Here is a 25,677-nt window from a genome sequence, read left to right on the forward strand (position 1 = left end):
ACGACACTTCAGCTGGCAAACCAAGAGCTGCAGCTCTGCCGACCCCCACCTGCATCACCACACCCCCCCCTTCACGAAGCTAACAGAGAGTCTCCAGCCGTCCCATGTCTGCAACCGTACACGGATCAGCATGTTTTAAACGGAGCGCAGCCTCTAAATCAACACTGCGTGTCCAGTAGTCTTCCTCTGAATGGCCTTCCTCCGAATGGACAATGTCTGAGCCACGGACACCACAGCAGTTCGCCGACTGCTGACGGACACGTGAAAAGAGCAACGGTTCCTCTTCCACTTGCCGGTTCTGTTCCACTTCATTTGTCACCCTCCTCCCCGACACAACGGCAGCCTCAGTGGACACTTCCAGCCCGTGATGGGGGTAAGTTGTTGACGGACTGACCAATACTTAATACTGTACAATGCTCTGATACACCGATGTACAATTGTGGATGAATGAATATGCAATGCGTGATCATTATTTTCTAAACCTTAATAATTTCCCCAGTTCCAAATTGTACATTATATTACTCATGGGAAGTTGAAAGGATCATCTACTCCACCGTAGTGTGGGAACACATTGTGTTTAGTTTAATGCTTTGCGCTCTCCCTCCCTCCCTCCCTCCCTCCCTCCCTCCCTCCCTCCCTCCCCAGGGCCCATCTATGAAGCGGCCCCCCGGGAGCCCCTACACCCAGGATCCCAGGGCCTTGATGGGAGCGATGCAGCCCAGGTCAGCCTCAGCCTGGGCCTCTGTCCTCTACCCGCTATGCTAGGGAACGTCACGAATAACTGAGGAGTAGACTGACCATCAGCCATGTTGGATGAATGAGGGAGTCATCGTAGAGAAGGGTTTGATCTGGTTTGTGTTTTTACTTTCTCCTCCAGTCCCCCAGTTCTGAGTCCCGCTACGGCCTGGACCCCAAGATCCTTCCAAGTGCTGTGAGTCCGTCTGTTGGTGATAGAGAAAGGGAGATATACATCTAAAGTCGGATTTGTGAGACTCTCATCCATCCATCTCTCTCTATCTATCTCTATTCTTCTCTCACTCAGGTGCGGGTGATGGCAGAAGACCGTGCAGAGTGGGAAGGGAAGGTCTATAGGTCTGGGCCCGATTCGTCCCTCCCTCCCCTGGCCACCACTCGTTGTAACATAGAGGACGGAGGTAGAGACACACAGATAGACGCAGACAGGGTCCTGGGCTCATTAAATATCCCACTCTTTTTCGATGCGGTTTTGCACTTTTATTTACTCTCCTATGCATTGTTCGTGTTGCTCTAAGGCTGCTGCAGGCTGACCTCCATGGCCCCCCTGTCTCTTGTCTCTGTCTGTTTTCAAACTCCAGGCAGCGCAAGTCCCTGCGCCATCCGCTGCACCACCTACCGGGTTCCCTGCGAGGCCCAGGCCGCCCAGCTCAGCCGCCTGCCCCTGGGAGCTCTGCTCTCACCCATGGCCCCCCTGGGTCCCGGAGAGGTCAGTGCTGGCCACACGTTGTAGACTTTAACAGATGGCCAATGGTGTCCCATGGTTATGTATTTATTTTATATTGTGAACTTTTAGAAGTGTCAACTCCTGGTGGAATTATGTCTCTGCGTGTTGGAATTTAAATATCACCTTTTGAGCAAACAACTCAATGTAAGGCTGATCCGAGGCGTTTGTGTATTCATTAATAGTCCTAGATGAAACGGCCAACATAGGCAGATGGGTTTGGCTGTTGTTTAATCTCATCGTCATAGGAGTGAGGGCGCATCCTATTGGCTTTGTGAGTTGCGTGTTGGACTCTCCATTTTCTCTCTGCGAGACACTGTATGAATTGGCTTAATGTGTGTGTGTGTGTGTGTGTGTGTGTCGTGGCCCGGCCCACCAGGGAGCCCTGCCCCTCTGCAGTGAACAGGAGTGTCTGCAGGGCTGCGGGGGGTGTGGGGCCTCCATGTGTCCTGCTATGAGCTGGCAGGACTGTGGTCAACGGTTCTACTGCCCGTTCTGTGGGAAATTCAACGATGGTAAGCGCACCCTCTGCACCCTTCGCATAGTAGTCTCATTGGTTACAATGACCATTTGCCATACACAATAGGGTGGATTAAGAATTCAAGAGTTAAAGAGAGATTAAGAAATCCTCCATCGCTCGTTTCTAAAATGTAGCACCTGAAGCATTTGACGTGTTTGATCAATTGTGCGTACTTGTACGTAGCTCGCAATTTCTGGGTTGTATCTTCATGGTCGATGGCGCCTATTGTAGGTGGCTTTGGATGAAATCGTCAGCTAAAAACATTGAATGTAATATCATGAATAATCACAGTTAGTTGCTTTGGATACAATAATACCAATAAAATAAATGAATCAAGAGTAGTAAAATGCATAAAATCATACAAACATACCGGGATTGTTTCATAACAGACCAGTGGACACGTCTAGTCTCCCTCTTAGCGGGCTGTTCTTCTATCCACCTCTGTTCCTCTTGGCCTCCCAGTGGACACGTCTAGTCTCCCTCTTAGCGGGCTGTTCTTCTATCCACCTCTGTTCCTCTTGGCCTCCCAGTGGACACGTCTAGTCTCCCTCTTAGCGGGCTGTTCTTCTATCCACCTCTCTTCCTCTTGGCCTCTCAGTGCCCTGGCAGCACTACCAGCACACTGCAGGAGTGGAAGGCGTCCGTGTGGACCGCGACCAGAGGCCGGAGCTCCGCATGGGGTCCTATGAGATACTCCACCCCAACAAGGTCCACTTTTATCTCCCGTTAAGGGTGTGTGTGTGTGTGTGTGTGTGTGTGTGTGTGTGTGTGTGTGTGTGTGTACTATTGTGTGTGTGTGTTCATAATGTGTGTATGCCTCTGTTAATTTCAGTAGGTTTGGTTATACTGTGCACATACACCTAAGATATATTTTGTGTTGGTGCCTGTTTGCCCATAAGTGTTGGTGTGGTTGCGTGTCAACGCAACCACATATATCAACTCTGTGCTTTGTTTCCTCCAGGAGGAGGCAGCTGTTCTCCTGCTGGCTCTGGACGTTTCCCCCCCAGCGCTCAGAGGTGGACACCTGGACTATGTAACACAACAGATACGCACCGTGCTCCACTCTCTACACAGGTAACGTATGCCCTCTCTCTCCATCGCTCACTCACACACCAGGGCTTTAGCGCCCTCATGTGCCCTCATGCCCTCATGACAACATTGACATCAACTCTTTGAGGTGTTATTATCTTTTTATGGATAGAAAAAAATGTATGCAGTTTATTAATCCCTGAAGGGTTAGGATTAGGTCGCAAAATAAAGTATTGTTAAAACAAACAAACCAAAAATATACACAATGTCTATATACACACAATAAGAAAAGTATAAATATAGAAACTTTTATTATTTGATATGGCCTTCAGCAAAGTATTACCTTTTAAAGAAGAATATAGAGTGAGGGTTGTTGATAGTCATCAAACAACATCTAGTCCATTCTAATACAGGTAGCAAATGCAGTTCAAATGTGGGATTATTGCTGGTCAGAAATACATTCAGCGACAATTCATCTTCACCAATGAACCGGATTCACTCAGAATCTCTTGGGGACACTTGTCATCGGCCCCTACTGACGTGTGACTGTGTATCGTGAGACAAGGGCACTTTTGGTGTTCGAGGGGTTTCAGAGTTCGCAGGGGAATGAAAACCTTTTGTGACTCCTAGCAGTCCTCATTGTTGTTGTTGTATTTCAGGGAGCATGGCACCAGTGAAACCCCCCCAGCAGACCTCAGGGTGGGCCTGATGACCTACGACAGCAGGATCCACCTGTACGACCTCAGCCCCGCTTTGTCCCGCCCACACATGCTGGTTGTCACGGAGACGGACGACCTACAGCTCCCTGTGAGGGACGGGCTCCTGGTGTCGCTCAGAGACTGCATGGACAGCATTGACAGGTACCCCCCCCCCCCCCCCCCCCACACACACACACGGGGCGACGTCGGACTGAAGTCCAGTGAGCATTTCTGATCATCTTGATTTTATTCGCTTTATTTCGGTTTTTTGGGTTGAAATTTGGTTTAATTTATCCTTTCTTTTTAACAGTTTCTAAATGATCCAAGATTCAGCATAATAAATAAACACTTATTTCTCTAATACCTGAGACCTGATAGTCCTGCAGACCGCTCTCTCAGCAGCCATGGTATGGCATATTCATTCTGGGGAAGAGGACCTCGGCATATTCTGAAGAACTGGTTGTTTTCAAATAATGTTCTAAAGTATGGTGGCCCTGAGAGCTCAATGCACTACAGCTGAGTAGAACACATTCAGATAGAAAAAAAACAAGGACATTCAGACACATGTGCAGCATTTACAAAACACCACAGAGACACAACCCATTACAGAAACATTGTGCTGAAGTCCTATTCCCCAGAATTCTTTTGCATCGTATTTTCTAACTACTTGGCGTGCATTGTCAGATTATTGAAGATGTTTTCTTATTTTTTCTGCATTTGGTCTATTCGCTTGGGTTTCAGTTGCAGAGCGTCGAGCTTTCAGGGTGTCTGTACTTTACGTTTGGAAGCAGCTCAAATCATCCGTTGAGGGCTAACACTCTTAAAGCCCTTTGGCAGAAATGTTAAGATCAGTGGCCAAGAACTACATTTGTATTGATCTTGTTACGTGTGTGTGTGTGTGTGTGTGTGTGTGTGTGTGTGTGCACGTGCTGTCCACTGTCCACTAGTGTGTTGCAGCATATCCCCCTGTTCAGTTCGGATGGGGGGGAGTCCCACGGCGTTCCCGTTGAGTTGCCCATCAGAGCTGGACTCTCTATACTACAGGTCAGTGATGGTACTGCAACGGAAGGATAGGAAAAACAAGAGGCGGTGTGAAGTGGGTTCCCACCCGAGCGGCTCAGGGGGGATGTCTGAGGACAGGCGGAGGTCTTGTGGTTTGGAGGTCAGAAGGACCGCTGCTGACTGGAGCTCCGAGGGTTTGAGTCTCGTCAGGGAAGTCATAGCTGAGTGCCGTCAATCAACGTCAATCAGACGTTACCACCCCCATGACAAACACCCGACAGATGTTCACGTGCTGCGCATCCGGCGTCCACTCCGCTCGTTATCTTAGTTGCCCGATTTGCATCCCAACTGCAGTTGCTATGCCGACTGTTGCTATGCCCCTGGTAGTTTGATTGTGATGTGAAGTGATGTGGCTTGCTTTGATACCTTCTTATTAACTATTGATGTTATTGTGATCGTTAGATCAAGCCACACACAGATTGGGTAATGAGTACTGTTAGTATTCAATACTTAAAGCAGAAGCCAATACTAATTGTACAGTATATTAAATATTTATATAATTTTTAATTAATTAAATCTTTGTTTTTAGGCCATGGGTTGTCCCGGTAAACTACTACTCTTCCACACGGCTGCCCTAACGGAGGGGGAAGACACACAATTCTCAGGGTTCTTTGGTTCAAACAAACCAAAGGTAAGACTCACTCACTCACTCACTGACTCACTGACTCACTGACTCACTCACTCACTCACTCACTCACTCACTCACTCACTCACTCACTCACTCACTCACTCACTCACTCACTCACTCACTCACTCACTCACTCACTCACTCACTCACTCACCTAATTCCCCTTCTGTGTCATGTGTTGTAGTCTATCTTTCAGCCATCAGATCCTGCTGTTTCAATGGCCAGGGAATGCACCAATCAGGGCTGTGGTGTGCACCTATTCATGCTCTCCCAACAGGATGTGGGAGGGGCTTGGCCAGGAAACATCCCCTATCTAACAGGAGGAGTTCTTTATGTTTACAATAACCTGCAGGTATGATTATTATTATGAATATTAATCTAAGCAATTAAATGGTTATTGAAGTATGTTCAAGAACACAGCTAACAAAAAAGTATTACATTCTTGTATTTAAAATTCAACTCTGATGAATTATTCATTTACTAATTACTAGTCATGTTTGTCTACTAGATTAAATGTGATCTATGCATTATAGTATGGCAAATAATGGATTATTGCCTTTTCCACTTAAAAAAAACTAAAATCTAGAACTTCAATATCCAAGAGACCCACAACTCTTCTGCCCCACAGCGGACTGTATGTTTGGCTACGTCGTAGCCTGGCTTTACCTAGGATAGGCTAGGTTGGGATGGGATTATAGTGTTAACTGGCGGTCAGTGTGGCTCAGAGGGTGAGGTGAGGTGTTGTGATGTGGGCTGCTGACCCACAGGGGGAGCTGGAGAGGCAGTGTTTCAGCACAGACCTGAGGAGCACCGTGGAGGCTCAGACAGTCTACAAGGCTCAGCTCAGGATTCATGTCAGCAAAGGTGACTGTCTGCCTGCCTTTCTATATTTGAATCTGTTCTGCCTGCACGTGTTGACAGATTATGATTTTGGTATTCTGTAAATTAATATCCTGGAATGTGACACATTAAATTAAAAACAAACATTTGGTTTGCAATGCAAAATAATCCTACATGTTATTATTTTACATATTTTAATTTGTCATTACTTTCAAACAAACTGTCAAACATGCCAGCAGTTTAGATGTTGTATATTAGGTGTATTCACACACACACACACACACACACACACACACACACACACACACACACACACCCACACCCACACCCACACACACACACACACACACTGTGTGTGTGTCTCACTGTGAATGTGCCTGAGACATAAATACAACCAGTATTGATTCCGCTGATGACTTCATGTGCTGTGTCTTCAGAGTTGCGTGTCTCTGGCTGTTACGGGCTCTTCAACCCCGGGGACAAGCCCAGCCAGGTTGCCCTGGCAACCCTTGATTGGAGGACAACACTAGCTGTAGAACTTGCATACCTGAGGGATCTGGATGAGAAGAGGGGCGTGGCTATACAGGTGGGCGCAACACAGTTAATTTTTTTCTTTTAAATATTATAATAAAACCCAATGTCTCACAGAAACACACACGCACGCATCCACACACACACGCACACACATACACACCCACACACATCTGGCTTTAATAAAAATCAATGCTAGCACATTTTGTTTTCCGCCAGTCCAATTCAACATCAACTCCTTTACCTGTACGCTTATCCAAGAATACTTACCAACACCTAATTTAATTCAGGCTTTTGCTGTATTAGGATTGACGTGTGTGTCGTCTATCCGACCCACACACTTGACCTGAGATTATAGTGGATTATTTGATCCATGCGCCCAATGCATTTTTGTTCACATAACAGAGTGAGGGCCATTCAGGGCTGACCGTGTGAACAGAATGCACGCGTGCAAATCATCCGAGCAGCGTTGGCACACGTGCACCACTTCAGGGTTCGCATTAGCCTAAATACTAGGCTAAATAGATTGCAGAGCTATTTCCAGGATGTTCTCTTCTCCAACCCCGTCTCCTAGGTAACGGCCACCTACAGCGACGCTGCGGGACAGAGACGCAGCAGGGTTCACACGCTGGTGCTGCGCTGCTCTCGCCACCTGCTGGACACGTTCCGCCACTGCCAGGCGCAGACGCTGCTGTCCTTCTACTGCAAGAAGAGTAGGCTGGCTGTACCCCGTGTTGTCCGTACTTATGAAGCGCTCCTCAAAACAGGGTCGCAAAGTGCTTCACAGGCATGGATGCAGTTGTCATACATGATGCATACATAAAAACATGAACACATGTAATTCATAAAAAGCCAAAATACAACAACGGAGGAATTGCATGTTAGGCTAATGGCTGACATATATGCAGGATGATGTGAAAAGCAGGGATTGATAATCTGGGTATATCTTCGGGATGTTTGAGAAACATTTCATCGATACAGATTGACTTAGAAACGGAGATTTCTATGACCTATGACCTACTGTTGAAAATATTATTTTTTGTTAGAACTTTAATTCATGAAGCATTTGACCCAATTGTGGTGGATAAATATTTAAATGAACATTTTGCATATCTACGATAGGAATAGGAAATAAAATCATACTTTTTTTACATTTCATACAAAAAAATATCCTTAAATAATTATTATAATTCAATGTTTTGCTCATTAGTGTCATTCCAAATCATTTCATGGACACTAACCAAAACACAATAGTGACACATAGAGGAACAGCATTGAGGTTTTATTTGATGGTTCTTTCGTTTCGTCATTGCCCAGCCTACTGTGCGGTGTTGGAGCGCCCTCTGCAGGACCTGAGGGGGGAACTGCAGGCAGAGGTCACGGCTGCCCTGTCCTGTTACCGTAGACACTGCAGCTCTGCTTGTGTCTCTACAGGACAGGTAGAGAGAGAGAGACACACACACACACACACACACACACACACACACACACACACACACACACACACACACACACACACACACACACACACACACACACACACACACACACACACTCTTCGCGGTGCAGACATGTTCCGATATCGTACATCCATTGTATTGTAAACTGGTGTTTGGCAGCTCCCATAGTTCTTTCTTAGTTTTGACGGACCCAGGTCCGTACATGTACATGAATTTGTGTTTTTGATGTGCAATGGAACTGCTAAGTAGCTTTCTCAAAACAGAGAATGATTCTAACAGAAAATTATGTTTTTTTTTTCAACAATGTCAACAATTAACCCCTTAAAGGTCCCATATTATACCACCAGGTGTGAGTGTGATTACCCGTTACCCGCCGTTTTGAAACTATGCCTCTTCTGACATCACCAGTGGGCGTGTCCACCTAGATCTGTGCTGGATAGATCCGTCTACCAGCCTACCCAGTGGACTACTGTAGCAAACGTTGCACGTCTATCCATCATACATCTAGGTGGACACGCCCACTGGTGATGTCAGAAGAGGCAGATTTTCAAAACGGCTTGTAACGGCTAATCACACTCACACCTGGTGGTATAACGTGTCACCTTTAACAAACAGGCCAAATCCGTTAACAAACTCCATTAGAAAGCCGACCAAGTATGACATTGTGTGTGTTTGTGTGTGTGTGCGTATGTGTGTGCGCGTGTGTGTGTGTGTGCACCCTCCCCCAGCTGGTGCTGCCTCCGCCACTCCGCCCGCTGCCCGTCTACATCAACAGCCTGAGGAAGAGCGAGGTGCTGCTGCCCGGCCTGCGCAGCTCGGTCCACCAGCGGCTGCAGCTGCGGTGCCAGGTCCTGCGCATGGACGCCTCCAGCACCGCCGCCCACTTCTACCCTCTGCTGCTCCCGCTGGTGAGGAGGGGCTCAGCACGGGCCGCCAGATTATGGGGGAAAAATAAAAAAAGAGTTTGAAAACATGATGAATTAAGGCCCAATCCCATTTCTACCCCTTCCCCCTTCAAAAGTAAGGGGAAGGGTAAGGGGAAGAAATGGGATTGGGCCTTAATTCATCATGTTTTCAAATCCTTTTTAATTAAGGCCCAATCCCATTTCTACCCCTTACCCCTTCCCTTTACCCCTCCCCCTTGTTTTGAAGGGGTAGAAATGGGGGGGAAGAAATGGGATTGGGCCAATCCCATTTCTACCCCTTACCCCTTACCTCTTCCCCTTACCCCTTCCCCTTACCGCTTCAAAACAAGGGGGAGGGGTAAGGGTAAGGGGTAGAAATGGGATTGGGCCTATCCAGCATTTCTCTCCGCAATAAACACTTTGTAACTGAGAACTTTGAAATGTCCCCAAAAAATGCTCGAAAACAATGTACAAATCGAAAATAATGTACAAATATGTATCCCGCTCTTCTTTTTTATGAATGAGATAAATATCCATAAAAATAATAATAATAAAAAAAATCGTTTCAACTCGATTAAACTAGTTTGGAGACGGCGTTATTGCGCAGCCCTTATTGGCTCAGCCATGGGTTCAGTCATTCAGCTGTCTGAACACCTGTAATGCCTCTTCAGCCCAGGTGTGTAGAGGACTGCAGCGACACGGCGGGCCCCCCGGACCCCGCTGACGGGCTGCGCTGCACAGCAGACAGCCTGGAGCAGGGGGGCCTCTACCTGGTCAGCGGGCCCCTGGCCCTCCTTCTCTGGGTGGGGAGCCACGTCCGCCCGGACACCCTGGTCCAGCTCTTCAACGCCAGCTGCTTCTCCTCCCTGCCCTCCGGCGAGGTGTGTGTGTGTGTGTGTGTGTGTGTGTGTGTGTGTGTGTGCGTGTGCGTGTGCGCGTGCGTGTGCGCGTGCGTGCGTGCGTGCGTGCGTGTTTAAAAATAAGGGATGCATTGATTAATTAATTAATAATAATTGGCTGATAAAACCTCTGTGATTGGGATCTCAAATTTGAACTGATGCAAAAAATGATGCTAGGCCTATTAATGGATAGCTAGTTTATTTGATTTTAGCTTGGATTATAACACAATTATAATCTATAGAACTCTGGAAGGAATTCACACTCACTGTGCGTGTGTGTGTGTGTGTGTGTGTGTGTGTTTGCGCGCACCCTCAGACAAAGATGTGTTCTCTGGACAACTCCTTATCCACCAGAGTCTGCTCTCTCATCGACACGCTCAGTTCCCAGGCTCCCTACGCCCGCAAGGTCAGTGTACTGGGGTGTGCTTATATAACGTATACAGATTTTCTTTAGTCGATGCCAGTTCTATACTTCTTCTGCTTTCAAGGCCAATACCGTGCAGCAAAAAAGTTAGCAGTATTATTTATCAAGAGTATTTGCCATGAGCAAGCATTCTCCATGAATGTAGGCTACAGCAGTAGCACTTTGGTATGCATGGTGAGACCTTGAAGGGAGATTCACTGTTTAGTTTATAGTCCCCACAAACTGTCACACACCCTCTGTACTTTCAGGCTTAACATTGATTCCAAAATACGATTTTGCGATATTGGTATGGTTTAAATGAGTTTAAAGCCCCACTCCAAAAAAGCACACTCACTCGAAAATGCTCTTCGACCGAATCGGTACAACAATGTACATTTTGGGGCGCTCCGGTGGTTGACCGGGTAGAGCGCGTACCATTAAGGCCCAATCCTTACCGCAGCGACCGGAGTTCGATTCCTGCCCTTGGCCCTTTGCTGCAGGTCTTCTCCTCTCACTCCCATACCTTCCTGCCTTACTCTACAATAAAAAGGATAAAACCTTCTAAAAATCAAAAATGAATAAAAAAACCCGTCTACATTTTAACAATTATAACTGGTTCCGGATATGGAGGGGAAGCGAGGGATGACGAACATGATGGTTTAATCATTCTGACCGGCATGGTCTTCATTGACATGTCTCTTGTCAGACCAGGCTTTGCACAGTGTCAGAATCATCACCCAGGTCACACTTCCCGTTGACATGCGCCGGCGGTCCCAATGTGTGATCACAAATCAGCACTTCCAGACAGCTACCGTAGCACGCTGTTCAAACTAAAACGGTTAGGGTTAGGCTACATTGCTTGTATGTTGAAATGTATTTAGTATTTTGCCGTCGTAGTACTCATGCTCACTCATTGTGTGTCTGTGTGTCTGTCTCTTTGTGTGTGTGTGTGTGTGTGTGCGTGTGCGCGCGCGCGCGCGTGCTGCTTAGCTGTGGCTGGTGAAGCAGGGGGACGGGTGTGAGGAGGCGCTGCAGCGCCACCTGGTGGAGGACAAGAGTCCCAACGGGGGAGCGTCCTACGCCGACTTCCTCTACCACCTTCACATCAACTCAGTCAAGCTGCTGCAGTGAAAACCCATCACACACACACACACACACACACACACACACACACACACACACACACACACACACACACACACACACACACACACACACACACACACAGGATCACGGATGGGGGACATAATCATGGACTGTTATATATGACACACACACATATGTGTGTGTGTTTATATATTTGAATTATTTAATTGAGATACTACTCAGATACACTATTTTTCACCAGGCCCACAAATTGAAGATATTGTAGCCTCGGGGAAATCACAGGGAAAAATTGAAAACAATCCAATTTATTTATTGAAGTGGTGAGCAAATGACTAAACTGTACATGTACATGAATTTGTGTTTTTGATGTATTGCGCCGAGTGTTTTACTTATTTATTTGTTTATTTGTTTATTCATTTATTTTAAGATAATTCTAAGCCGCAACTGTGACCGATGTGCTATCGCGCGTCTCGCGAAATCATGAATATGTGTTTGCAGCGCTCGTATGTGCTATCGTCATGGCAACTCTCATCCGTGAGAGAAGGAATGAGAGAGTAAGAGGGACTGTGCTCTCTGTGTGGATGGCAGGGTGTTCTTGAAACATCAGAATAACTTGGAGACTTTCTGATCTCGTTTGACTGTTTGGTGTCGCTCTGTCCAATCGCCGCAGTGTGTACAGAAAGGAGCTAATTGGATCAGTAGCCGATGTGGTGTGAGCCTTCTCTGTGAGTACTTAATTGGTCTTATAGAAGGTAGGAAACACATAGGCATGTTTTGAAGGGACAATAAGCACAACAGCAGATTCATACAAAGACTATTTGTGATCTCTAGACAATAAGTCCTCTGGGAGCCTAATTATTTCGTCCAAACGACTTGTAATAAATGGCATGGTTGGGTATTTCCTTTCAGACTGTTCATGTGATGCGCGCACACACGCACACACACACACACACGCTTATTGCTTTCATTAAATCTGTAGGCTAATTACTCCACAAAATATCTTTGGGCTATGCTACAGAATTCACATAATACAGCAGAATATAATGAAGTAGGCGTATAGACAGTGACACGTCATGAGCTGCAAAAAACGTGTTATTACATTGTGTCAAGTGCAGAATGGCCAAGTAGAGTTGCTGAAAATGAAGATGCAGAATTGGGCCACGCCCCCGCACGCTCCTACTCGTACGGGCAGAATACCATTTTGCAAAAGGGAGAACATAGTTCGAACTAATATAGTCATATTGGTTGAAATACATTTTCAATTGCCACATGTGTGTGTCTGTAGGAATGGCGCTCCAGAGTGCGCGGCAGTACATATTTTGCAGCCACAAACAACCGCTCATATTTGCCCCTATTTGGAAGTACGCACTGTACAACCGCGGGGTGTGTGTGATTATGTTGCCCACGCACGCCGTTTCGCTTTCTGTCCAACGGAGGGCAGCGGAGAGGCGCGTCTCTGGCGTTTCTCTTGAAACCACGCTACAGACAAACCGAGCGCACTGAGAAGGAATCACACAGCAACGGAGCTGATAGAAACAGCAGACGAGAGCAAGCAGGCAGGCAAGGCGCTCGGCTTCCACGTTAACGTATAATAGTATATATTAACTTTTTTTGTTGTAATTAAAAACACGCTCCACAGGCCGTCTTTGAACGGGCGGAAGCTCACAGGCGGACCGACTTTTAAGAGAAATCAGTAATCCTCGAGAGGACAGCCAGGGAGCCAGGCACCAGGCTTGACAAGGAGGAGACGGGGAAACATGGCTGTAACAACCTGTACGCGATTCACGGACGAATTCCAGCTATACGAAGAGCTGGGCAAGTAAGTATTCAGTTTCTTTATCATGTGAAACATTTTGAAGTTAAACGTTTGCGGAATCACTTATTCTCCGGGTAGTGTTGAAATCCTGTGGATCCCAAGTATAAGGTATTATGCCTAACCCTATTACAATCATTTAAGGATAAACGGAGCTCTGAAAATACGCTATTTTCTTATCTACCCGACGTGCACATACACACACACACACACTTGTGTTAGGCGTTTAGTTGGCGAAAGGCAGTCTTGTTGGAGCAGGGTACACGAGTAACGCCCCTTTTTCTACTTACAAGATTGTAAGAAAAAAGGGGCGACGTTTTCTTTAGCATTTTGACAGGTCGCTCCCAATGCAAAGCGCACGAGGCGAGGTGCTCAGGCACGGGTCGTTTCGATACGCTCCGATTAAAATGTACCCGCAGTGTGTTACATTTGTAGAGATAATGCAAATATGATGCAGTCTGCGACTATGACCAATGTCGTTATACTCAAACCTACGAACCATGGCTTTTGTAAAATGTTTTGTTATCAGGTCTTACCAGTTTAGCATATGTGAGAGAGTTTTTAAATTATTGGTTAGACAAAAATGTAAGCGCTATAAATGATTATGGAAATAGAAAAAATCGTATGCTATTACAAGTCCAATATCATGCCAGGGTGTTCTACATTATTCCAGGGAAAACTAATGATAAATAGTTGATACTCCCCATATGCAGCTGTGTTTGCTAGACTGGACAGACTACAAAAATACATATTTTTGTCTTTCGCCAGCGCCCCATATATGCCGCTTGGCCTAAGTGCTTCGGTTGGGCAGGTGATTTGAGCGCACTTTTGAACAGTCGCTCAGCCAAGACTCTCAGGCAGGTGTGGGATACGGAAGGTCGTCTTCTTTTATAGCTCTGCTCTTTCTCTATCAGTTCGTTTCACTAAGGCTATGACCTATTTTCTATATAAAGCTTGGATGCCAATTGATTTGTGATTTCGTTTTGTTTCGGATTACTGAAACGCTCTGGGTTTCCAATTTGGGGATACAAACTATTCCGTATTAAACCCATCAATTACTTGTTTAGACTCCTAGTGTGTGTCCATTCAAATGTGGATAGCAGTCAGGAAGCATTAATATAGACTTTTGGTGTTACGTTTGACGCTTTGTGGGTCAAATGCCTCAGGAAGTCTGCGTGGTCACATAGCATCCAAAACTTAACATTGAGTGACCACAGAACTTAGTGGGTGACGATGCTTAAAGCAAAAATACCTCACCTCATTTTGAAGGAATACCTGTCTATCTATCCAAACACAAATACAGAACTCAGGTACAAACATCCACCTCCATTCATGTGCTATGAACATACATTTCTATTCAGTGTGAATGAAGGTATCTTTATTTTTCTCAATATTAGATCGTGTAGCTTATCTTCTCAACCACCTCCACCCGAGTGTGAACTTTCCAGAAGCAGCTGTGGCGTGAGGTGGTGTCATTCAGGGCTGTGCACGTGTGCAAGAGCATGTCAGTTAGGTCTGTGGTATTGTTGAAGTATCCGCGGGCGAATGTTTGTGACTGCTGAGTGTGCGCAAGAAGTTCAAGTATTATTTTTCGAATCGCCTCGAGCAGCTGACACTCAATCTGTATCCTCTAAACGGTGAGTGTCCTTATGCAAGTAGCTCTAGTGTGTGTGTGTGTGTGTGTGTGTGTGTGAGTGAGTGTGTGTGTGTCTGCCCCCCCCCCCCCCCCAAAGCATTCAATCTGGGGTGAGGGAAGTGGGCGAGAGGCCATTGTAAATCACTTTAACGTCTCCAGTGAGAGAGACTCGGGGGTGGTCACTGGGCACGGCCAGGCCGCTAATGACAAGCACTTTGTTAACACATTGATCCCGAGATGCTATTCTCAGTAGGCCAACCAGTGACACTAAAGGGCTGCCACATTTGGTTCTGCTCCCATATTGATAAGGTTCGCCTCCATAGTGTGTGTGTGTGTGTGTGTGTGTGGGGGGGGGGGGGATGTGTGTGTTTGCACAGAGCCACACATGCCCTGGTTGTGTTTGGTCATCCAGGCTGTCACCTTTGACCCTGGGCTTTGTGGTCATCTATATTTTGCCCTGTGGTCTCCTTATGGCTGCAGACCAGTGGCACTAGGCCTGCCCCCAAGATCTTCAAAGCCAAGTGTTAAACGAGTGATATATAGTTGCTGGAACCGGCTTGCAATTCAAAATCACCCAACTCGCCTCTGGTCTGAGAGGAATTCGTCTTGGCAAGGTCTAATTTGATGTTGGTTAGGCGTACACCATTCCGTTGGTGTACCGTCTGTTTGCTGGGTTGTCAATGGTTGGGGAATCAAAACTGAAAAGTAGTTGGGGCAAATGTGTTCAAACACATGGCCTGGCCCAACCAAAGAAAGTGTATTTGTAACACCAGCCTATTGCCTTTTTTCATTGTCTGTTGTCAATATAACCTTTTAATAAGCCGATAGAGCAGGGGAACAATGGTTAGTAATTCTATAATAACGTTTATCGTTTTTCAGAGATATTTTTCCATCAAGATATTCACCTATCGATAAATTAATTACTGTGTGAAGATATTCCCTCAAAATGATTGAATATGAGGTTGGAAACGTCAATGAGAAAAGGTTTTTGTCCGATACGTACCATAAACTTACATTGAATGACCCCCAGTTAGACAGTTTAGAATAGTATTTCAGAAGCAAATTCAATAGAATTTATAAGCATATTGAGATGTTTGTCAATATCCCATCGTGAAGAATTCCACGTAATTATCGTACTAATAAATGTTCAATGCGGCCCAGCCTTAGGATTGATACAGATATCGGAAAGTTGTTGGAGAAATGAGAATCGATTGATGGTCTTGTCGTTAAACAACACAGTTGCATTTGGGGATCTGAGGGATTCTTTATTTCAGCTTCTGAAAATACTGTAGTTTGGGAATGGTTGTGGTGAACTACAACCACAAAGACTTGGCCTATTGGGACTGCCTCACATTCCACGAGTCTTCAGGGTTTAGAGAATGCGCTGACGGGGCGATTGAGTCTCCGTAGCTCACTCTATTAGTGTAGCAGCGTTTATCTTGTGAGTAAAGATAAACGTTGCCAATTCTTGTGCAAGGCTGGCTGAATCACTTGCAACGCAAAATGTTCTGAGCAACAAGCTGCCTTCTAGAAAAGACCCTAAACAATCATACGTCACATAGATCAGAGAATATTCTAGAAGCTAAAGGTGAAATTGTCACACTTCAAGTTGAAGCGTTGAGATCATAAGCGTCACAGGAAGACGAAGAGGGGATGGTGGCGTGACCTTGTTAAAGAAAACAATTGTTTTGACTCTTATACATGTGTGTTAATGTTTTTATTCTTCTGTGTTTCTAGGGGAGCATTTTCTGTGGTGCGCCGATGTGTCAAGCTGTGCACTGGACAGGAGTATGCTGCTAAAATCATCAACACCAAAAAGTTATCTGCGAGAGGTGAGAACAAGTGCCAATCTTTCTTTTCCACATATAGTACTTTTTTTTTAAAATTAGTCTGACAAACTTAACGTCCACATTCATTTAATTGAAGAGCATTAATTCTCTGCGAGGTTATACGTCCTAAACGGCAACCTTCCCATTCAGAAGAAGGAACATGTATCCATGAGTTAATAGGTACAATTTTGCTCGCTATATACCAGCAATAGCAACCAATATAGAGTTTTTGCAAAAAGAAAATCAGACCAATATTTATAGCAGCATGCATAAACAAAGTTAGAAATATCAATCTTCTTCCCAAATGTACGACATATTTCCTATTACGACATATTTCACCCCTTTCTGGGGCCTGGGCCTCATAAGCAACGGCAATACCAGAACTCTCTGTATCTGTAAGACTCTACAAATACCTTTATGAATGAACTATTTATTCAGCCAGCGTCAATGACTTCTTTACGGGCTGGGTTTCTCTTGTGTTCTCATGAGTAAGCATTGCTTGAGCATGCACGGGGAGAGGCCTTTTATTGATACAGGCCTTTATTCCCGGCTGCCTGTATCGGTCGATAACACGACGATATTGGCTCAGGCGGCTACCTTTCTGAACTCCTTCTGCACACATACGTGGGGCCTGCGCGACACGCACGCACGCCGCACAAATCAAAAATTAATTTATAGCACACACAGCTGTGCCCTCGGTCTCGTTGCGGTCGCCATCCGATACGAACGCTGGCGGGCCTCAGCTCCTCGCCCCGCTGGTCCAGAACAGCCCTCCCCCGCGCCGCTCCCGGCCCCACAAGGGAGACGATCCCACCTGAGCGAGAGAGAGCCGCGTGGGTTTGGTGTAACGTAATGGATGGAACGGTTGTTTCATGAGGAAGGCGAGTGGGTGCCTGCAGCTGGCTGCACATCCTCTGCCTTCATCGCACACTGCTCTTATTTTAGCATCCTGACCTTTCTGACACGGGCTTCTCTTCTGCCGTGCTCACACGGCGACCCCAGGTGACTGGCCCAGTTTGACTGGTGGGATGTTTCATGTTTAGGGTGGTGGGGGGGAAGGGTGCTTATGTTGCTGTTGCTGCTGCTTCTGCTGCTGCTGCTGTGGTTGTGGTGATGGTTTTGGTTGTTGTCGCCTGGTTGGGGTTCAGAAGGATAGATTTCTTTAGCCTCCCACACCTTGAGGCGCTGAATGACTTGAGTCACTGCAAGGGTTTGCTGGAATAATCCTTGTAAGATTGATTTTCGCTTTCGGATTGCCGAGTTTTTTATCCACCTCCTCTTTGAAGCTCTGTGATTCACCCCGGACCGGTTGTCTCTCCAATGGCACTGGGTTCGTTCATTTCCCTTCATCCACTTATAGGCCTCAGTAAGGAAATCCTCACTCTAACAGAGAGGAGGATATGAAAAGCCTGTTACTTTATTGTGACGTGTATCGATTAAGGCATGACTTGAAGGAGGCTAGATTGATGTGCTTTAAGGGAGGTGTGTGTGTGTGTGTGTGTGTGTGTGTGTGTGTGTGTGTGTGTGTGTGTGTGTGTGTGTGTGTGTGTGTGTGTGTGTGTGTGTGTGTGTGTGTGTGTGTGTGTGTGTGTGTGTGTGTGTGTGGAGGCGGGGGGGGGTTAAAAGAGGGTGCTGGGTGTTGTTAGCAGAGGCAGGATGTTGGATCGTGTGTGTCTGCGTGCGCGCGCGTGTGTGTGAGGCATCCTTGGCACTGAGCAGCTGATGGGGCATGCGTCCATGTGCCTACATGTCTAAAGCACGGGACTCTCACCGGACACCTCTTTCTGACACACACACACACACACACACCGCGCGCACACACACACACAGTCCTTGCCCCCTCAGCCAAGTTCTTGCTAGCAATCAAATGGTTCCAGCTATCCAGCACATGTCAGGTGGTACACTTGGCACACAGCCATATACCCAGATAGAAGTGGACAGTGGTCTCTGAGGGTGGGCGTGGCTGTGTATATCACTGTACGAAAATTTAGTTTATCTACTGTGTGTGTGTGTGTGTTTGTGTGTGTGAGTGAGAGAAAGACGCGAGTGTTAACTCTGCAATGCAGCTGTAGATCTTGACCTGGTTTGGTACAGCTCTGTGTCATTGGAGAGAATAGCAATAATAGGCCAAAGTCAAGTAATTGGGACAGCTGAAATAACCTGGGACACTGGATCAAGCGACATAAAATCGCCTCGTCTTTACACTAGACCTGTTCTCCTGTGCTCCTGTACTATTGTGTGATTAATGTGTATAACGGACCCTGTTGTAGCCTGATTCCTGCTGTGTGCAACTGGGTATTGTTTCTAGGATTGATGCATTAGCGACCATGTGATCTAGTGCTCTTTGTTATTACTGTCGGCACTTACTTCCAGTTATCCGAAACGAGACCATTAGGCTTGGTTAAATAAAGATTGACTGACTCTCCATGCATGGAAAATCTATCCTCTTAACTAATTGTAATGGATTGATGAGCCAAAGTGTTTCCCATTAGTTAACTCTAATCGCTAAATAACCTAGATAATTCTAATCGCTAGTAGTTACGTGGCAAACTCTCGTCCAATTATTGTTTAGGAGTCACGAGATGAGCGTGTGCCACGGCGCTTCCTCTGAAACGGGGCTGTGAGGACATCGCGGTTGTAACGGGGCTGATGCTTTGCTCCGCTTCTCTTTAGACTCATGACTCTCTTATGGTTCTCTTTATAACCTCCTCCAAACCCCACCGATGAATTTATTTCTCATGCTCTTGCTGCCTTGTCTTATCATCTAGCTCAATGGCTCTGAATGCCTGTTTGTCTGTCTGCGCCTCTCTGCATCTTTTACATCTAATCTGTTCCTGTTCACCGTAATCAGTCTCTCTCTCTCTCTCTCTCTCTCTCTCTCTCTCTCTCTCTCTCTCTCTCTCTCTCTCTCTCTCTCTCTCTCTCTCTCTCTCTCTCTCTCTCTCTCTCTCTCTCTCTCTCTCTCTCTCTCTCTCTCTCTCTCTCTCTCTCTCTCTCTCTCAGCCTCTTTCATCCCCTCAGGACCATTCTCTCTCTCTCTCTCTCTCCCTCACTCACTCTCCCTCTCACTCAGTCTCTTTCATCCCCCCAGGACCAGTCACTCTCTCTCTTTTGTTAGCTCGCTCGGCCTCTCTCATTTCTTATTTAATGCGCTTCATCCAGGAAAGAGGCAAACATGGCAGGGCAGCTCCAGACTCCTCAGCTGATAATCTTTGTGTCCTACATTTAGCCTACTGCCTGTCTGTCTGTCTGTCTGTCTGTCTGACGGTTTGTCTCTCCGTAGAGTCATTTAGAGGGCCCATTATCAATCACAGAGCAAAAACAGCGATCACGGAATGTACGGCCATATTCGGTCACCACATCTCGCCCCTTCCCGTTTATAAAAACGCACACAAACACCATCCATTTACTGGCCCGACCACACAGGCAATAACTCCCTTTGTACTGAAGGCATCCTTCATCCCTGCAACTGCTCACTAAAGAAAACTGAGCCAAATCGAACCGAGCCGCGAAGCCCGGTGGCTTATGACCGATCGATCGGCCACCTCCGCATCCATTCATCAGCCTGTGGTCCCCTAAGGCCGGCCCACGCAGACCCAGTGGACAGCTGTGCTGGCCTTAGATGCCTGCGACCGCAAAACTCAGAGACGTGCTTCTTATACATGTGCAATGTGTAAAACGGGGCTCTAGTCTCAAGCTAATTTGACCAATTTGATGCAATGTATTTTATTACTTGCCTCTTGTTCTGACATGGTTTACTTTTTAGGGCTTATCATATTGTGAGTACAATTATATTTGCATGCCATTATGTTTTTGAATAATTTTTCAAATGGCCTTACAGAAGTCAAAATGGAACTTTATTAATCCCAGGAAGGAGCTTTTACATTTGTCTACGGAGGGAATCTGAGTTGGATTGTAAAGTTGCTTTGGTTGTGTCTTCATCTTTAAACCTTTAGTCATCTCCTCCCCTCTCTTTCAGATCACCAGAAACTGGAACGGGAGGCCCGGATCTGTCGCCTGCTGAAGCACTCCAATATAGGTGCGATATCTCTCTCTCGACTCCTCTCTCCCTCTCTCTCTCGACTCCTCTCCCTCTCGATCCCTCCCTCTCTCCATCCCCCTTTCCTTCCTTATTTCTCATATCTTCAGGGGTCCAAACCACAGCTCCTTCAGAAAGATCATCTCTGGTCAGAAGAGTCAATAGCTTCACAGTGTGCAGAAGGACTTCTGTTGAAACAAATGTCTAGTATTCAGTTAACAATATTATCATTGTTAACATTCTTACATCAACCTCCCACACACCAATCCAGTTGTCCCGCACACTGAATTCTTGTTCCTGCTGTATTATATGACTAGAGAATTAAGTTCAATTAACCAGACTTCTCTCTCTGTGTCTCTCCCTTTCCCCCTCCTTCTCGTTCGCAGTTAGGCTCCATGACAGTATATCAGAGGAAGGCTTCCACTACCTCCTGTTTGACTTGTGAGTTCATTCCTGTTCTTTTTCATTGTCTTTGGAACACATTTGCATGTTTGTCACATGAGCGAATCATAAGGGATATTGCCAAGGTCATTTGAATGACTTAATTCAGAATTTAAATAGTAAAGGAAACAAAATAGTTTGAAGGTTTTAATTTACAGGCTAGCCAATCAATGTAATGATTCAACACAACTTGTTAGATTAAAACAAAATTAATAAAGTAACTAATAATGGGACTATTATTATACTCTACTATTTGACTCTACTTATTGCAAGACTTTTGAAAACATGGAACTTGAAACCAACCTACGGACTTCAATACAATATAACCACAAATCGTACACATAATATTGTTGATTGAAATGTCTGTTGCGTAACCCCCCCCCAACGCTCATATGCACCCTCACACTTCGTTGCCGTTCCCTCTTGTTTCCATGGTAACGCCATGGGGGGGGAATGGGAGGGGGCACATGAAAGTAAATAGAGTCCTTCTTCATAGCCGGATAAGGGGGGCTTTCCATGTTGCCACATGCACGCGCGAGCGAGCGTACACACACACACACACACACACACACACACACACACACACACACACACACACACACACACACACACACACACACACACACACACACACACACACACACACACACACACACACACACACACACACACACACGCTGTTTCTAATAGTATTTTTCTGGTTGTGTGTTTGTATGTTTCTGGTTGTGTGTGTCTGTGTGCTTATCTCTGGTTGTGTTTGTGTGTGTGGGTGTATTTCTGGTTTTGTTTGCGTGTGTGTGTGTGTGTGTGTGTGTGTGTGTGTGTGTGTGTGTGTGTGTGTGTGTGTGTGTGTGTGTGTGTGTGTGTGTGTGTTGCAGGGTCACTGGAGGGGAGCTGTTCGAGGACATCGTAGCCAGGGAGTACTACAGTGAGGCCGACGCCAGGTAGGCCCTGAATCTCTCTGCGTGTGTCCGCTCTCGTCCTTGTTCCTGTCGGCCCCCCTTTATGTCTGTCGTCTATGGATCTGTTCATCTGTTTGTCCGATGTTCAGACCCCCTCTCCACTTTAGGGAGTGTGTTGTCCTCTACCTCTTCTCCTGTCCTTTTTGAATTTCTCTCTTTTCGTCTGAGTTCTCACCCATGTCTTCCTCTCCTCATCTGCTCTTCCTCTCCTCTGTTTTTCCACTCGGTGGCTCTTAATTGCCTCCATTGGTTTTCCCATTCACCGCATTTCCTTCATTTATTTTTGATTTGCCGTGTAAGACCACAGCATCACGCGTGTGTCCAAGGTCCTCCGGTGCCACACTGACATAGCAGAGGCCGACATGAGGAGTAGTCCCAGTGCAGTTAAGATGCAGCGTTCACTCCCATTCAAGCTGCTTTCCTCCTTCCCTTTCTCCTTTCTTCCTCTCCTCTGTTACTCATGCATTTAGCCCAAAGGAGGGAGAGCAAGCACAACATGATAGTCATTAAAACTGCACAAGAGCAAGTTTTGTGTATGTGTGTGTGTTTTTGTGTGTGCGTGCTTGTGCGTGTGTCCTTCTTTCTCCTGTCCTCATTTTCCCCCGGCATTTATCATCCACTTGTCTTTCGCAGCCCTTATGTCGAACACACACGCACGCACGCAAGCGCGTGCACACACACACACACACACACACACACACACACACACACACACACACACACACACACACACACACACACACACACACACACACACACACACACACACACACACACACACACACACACACTACCTCCCGTGTCTCTCTGCACTCCTCTCGATCCCAGTGACTCATGGACAATCAGATAAGAAAGGGGGGTTAAATAGAACATATGCTCGAGTGTGGACATGCTACTCGCACACACACATACTTATGCACAGACCCACACACAAAAATAGACTAACACACAAAAAGATCAAAATCCACCCTGAATGGACGATGTGCGTCAGCATTCGGAATTCGCAAACCTTCAGAAGATATTTCTAAATGAATCACATCTGAAACATCTCAGTTTATCTTAGTTATTATACTTTACTATATTTCGGAGGTTGTGAGGTATTGAAGTATAATAACAAGGACTCAATGGTTGTGCAACCGGCCCGGTAGCAGATCCATGATACTACGGCGACACTGGAGCCATGCTGAGGTTTAACCATAGCTGTTCCAGCCAGAGAGTCTTCCCGGGGACATAAATAACATCAGCGTTAATATAAACTACCCTGAGTTCCTCAGGGAAAAGTAAATTAATTCCCCATGGAGCCATCAGACATAAAAGGGGAAGTTATTTTTCTGCTGTGTGCCAGTAAGGCTGTAATAGACCAGATATAATGTTATAATATACTTTTTGATATGTGATGAACAGCCATGATGTTGTTGCTTTTAAAACGTTTTTATTTATGCAGGACAAAACACAAGAGATTTGACTTGATTTGACTTGAGGAAGTGGCTAAACCTACGCGCTAACTGTGTTGTTATGAGTGGATATCATACTATTTTTACGCTTTTGCACATCATCTGCACACATTATTGGTTGAAATTGCTCAGCCTGCAACCACAGACACCTAATAAATCGATTCAACAAACGGTCGGCTGGGAAGGAAGTGGATGTAAACTAAATTCGATAAGAAATGCAATGAATGCTTTTGTATTTACCCTGCTTTGTTCAATAGATGAATACTATGACTATGAATTCTATGCTGGAATGATGATGTTAACAATGAAAACGTCTTTACTATCATGTTAGGAAGTTCCATGGCTGCCTGTGTGCTTCAGGAGATACAAATGGGTTGCAAATGAAATTGCCCTTATTGTTTTTTGCTTATATACATGAAGTAGTAGTAGTCATTGAGTAGCAAATCTATCCAAAGTGACACACAAGCAATTTCTGGCTGGTTGATATTGTGCTTTGCTGTTTTGATTATACTGGGTTTAAAAATATCCAGATTTGAAGAGCATTGACGTCAAAAGGGTGATATTCTATTGTTCCGGCCCCCCTGTGGTGAAGATCTAGCCTAGTAATCACTGCCTTTTCAGCCCACTGCTGCTCTCTCCCACCTCGTACCCGAAGTACCTCCACACACACACCACACACACACACACACACACACACACACACACACACACACACACACACACACACACACACACACACACACACACACACACACACACACACATCCCCCTCTCTGGTGTCAGTCATCCAGGCCAGTTCTCAACACACCACCCTTCTTACACCCCAGGGGACCAGTAATAAGTGGGACTTAATTAGTGCTGATAATTAGTCACACACACACACACAACCACACACGCAAACACAGACAGACATGCGAGGTGCACACACACACACACACACACACACACACACACACACACACACACACACACACACACACACACCACACACACACACACACACACACACACACACACACACACACACACACACACACACACAGACACTTCCACCCTCCACAGTTCACCTTGTTCCCGGCTGTCAAAAGCTCCCACTGTGTGATGCAAAACGATTGTTTTGTTTTATTTCAAAGAATCGTACAGCATATGGGTAGCAGACAGCTTTGATCCATTTATGATACTTTTACCAGTATCATTTAGACTTTTTAAACTTAAATAACTATTTATTGAAACAAAACAATCGATTTCCACAGACAACCACACAGTGAATATGACAGAGTTGAATCTATCAGGGGTCAACCTCGATGTGGAATGAAGCCATTGTTTCCGTCACCTTCCATCCCAGCAGTCTTCTTGCAAAATCACATCCAGCTGCCCTGAGAGGAACCACATATTAAGTAATTTTCGCATTGACTTCCACAAAGAAACTGGAAAGACTGGGATTGGCGACTTAACCGGTGAGGCGTCTTACTTTGAAGATTGTACAAAACCAGTACCATTGGCCCCACTGGCCAACCAAACAACATGGGCTATTCCCTCTTGTACTTTGTCATCAAAGTTTTTGATCAAGCACTTAAATACATGAAAAGACAGCTTTATTCACGGCAGCTAACAATGCCATGAATAAAAACAACAAAAAAAAAAATAATTAAATTAAAAATAGTTCAAATGGACCATTACAAACGTAAACAAACAACATCAGCAAAACCCAACAAAAAAAATGGATATTCACATCGACACAGTAACTCCTGGATGTGATTCCGTCTTGCGAAGTGATTGCCTAAACGCCAACCTAGCATCGCTGCTGGCTAGCCACTGGCACTCACTCAGTCCGCCTCCCGTGGAATACTGGTGCGGTTTCTGCAGTCGAGGGAACATTGTGCTGTGTCTCATTCCCCATGGCCCAGACTCTCCACTTTGGTGCTATTTTAACTCTCCCTCGCT

General features: G+C 45.9%; 2 protein-coding genes across 2 annotated transcripts in view; both read left to right on the forward strand.

The window, feature by feature from the left end:
- The window catches only part of LOC115546041 (protein transport protein Sec24C), a 13,303-nt gene extending 846 nt beyond the window's left edge, over nucleotides 1–12,457 (forward strand). The window contains exons 2-21 of the mRNA XM_030359662.1: nucleotides 1–373; nucleotides 646–722; nucleotides 878–931; nucleotides 1,043–1,154; nucleotides 1,335–1,462; nucleotides 1,857–1,992; nucleotides 2,596–2,705; nucleotides 2,959–3,071; nucleotides 3,686–3,886; nucleotides 4,672–4,768; nucleotides 5,316–5,417; nucleotides 5,599–5,766; nucleotides 6,182–6,278; nucleotides 6,692–6,840; nucleotides 7,360–7,498; nucleotides 8,103–8,224; nucleotides 8,974–9,153; nucleotides 9,822–10,031; nucleotides 10,366–10,455; nucleotides 11,443–12,457. The exon at nucleotides 1–373 is cut by the window's left edge and continues 417 nt beyond it. Of these exons, the coding sequence (XP_030215522.1) occupies nucleotides 1–373; nucleotides 646–722; nucleotides 878–931; nucleotides 1,043–1,154; nucleotides 1,335–1,462; nucleotides 1,857–1,992; nucleotides 2,596–2,705; nucleotides 2,959–3,071; nucleotides 3,686–3,886; nucleotides 4,672–4,768; nucleotides 5,316–5,417; nucleotides 5,599–5,766; nucleotides 6,182–6,278; nucleotides 6,692–6,840; nucleotides 7,360–7,498; nucleotides 8,103–8,224; nucleotides 8,974–9,153; nucleotides 9,822–10,031; nucleotides 10,366–10,455; nucleotides 11,443–11,583 (2,799 nt within the window). The 3' untranslated portion in view covers nucleotides 11,584–12,457. The remainder of the gene's footprint in view (nucleotides 374–645; nucleotides 723–877; nucleotides 932–1,042; nucleotides 1,155–1,334; nucleotides 1,463–1,856; nucleotides 1,993–2,595; nucleotides 2,706–2,958; nucleotides 3,072–3,685; nucleotides 3,887–4,671; nucleotides 4,769–5,315; nucleotides 5,418–5,598; nucleotides 5,767–6,181; nucleotides 6,279–6,691; nucleotides 6,841–7,359; nucleotides 7,499–8,102; nucleotides 8,225–8,973; nucleotides 9,154–9,821; nucleotides 10,032–10,365; nucleotides 10,456–11,442) is intronic.
- A 528-nt stretch (nucleotides 12,458–12,985) lies between these two features.
- On the forward strand, nucleotides 12,986–22,973 carry LOC115546072 (calcium/calmodulin-dependent protein kinase type II delta 1 chain). Its single transcript, XM_030359720.1, has 5 exons — nucleotides 12,986–13,378; nucleotides 16,746–16,840; nucleotides 20,817–20,876; nucleotides 21,263–21,317; nucleotides 22,196–22,973. The coding sequence occupies exons 1-5, from the start codon at nucleotides 13,317–13,319 to the stop codon at nucleotides 22,263–22,265; spliced, it is 342 nt and encodes a 113-aa protein (XP_030215580.1). The 5' UTR covers nucleotides 12,986–13,316; the 3' UTR covers nucleotides 22,266–22,973.
- The last annotated feature ends 2,704 nt before the right edge of the window (nucleotides 22,974–25,677 follow it).

This window comes from Gadus morhua, chromosome 6, assembly GCF_902167405.1.
Source record: "Gadus morhua chromosome 6, gadMor3.0, whole genome shotgun sequence".
Classification (NCBI taxonomy): Eukaryota; Metazoa; Chordata; class Actinopteri; order Gadiformes; family Gadidae; genus Gadus; species Gadus morhua.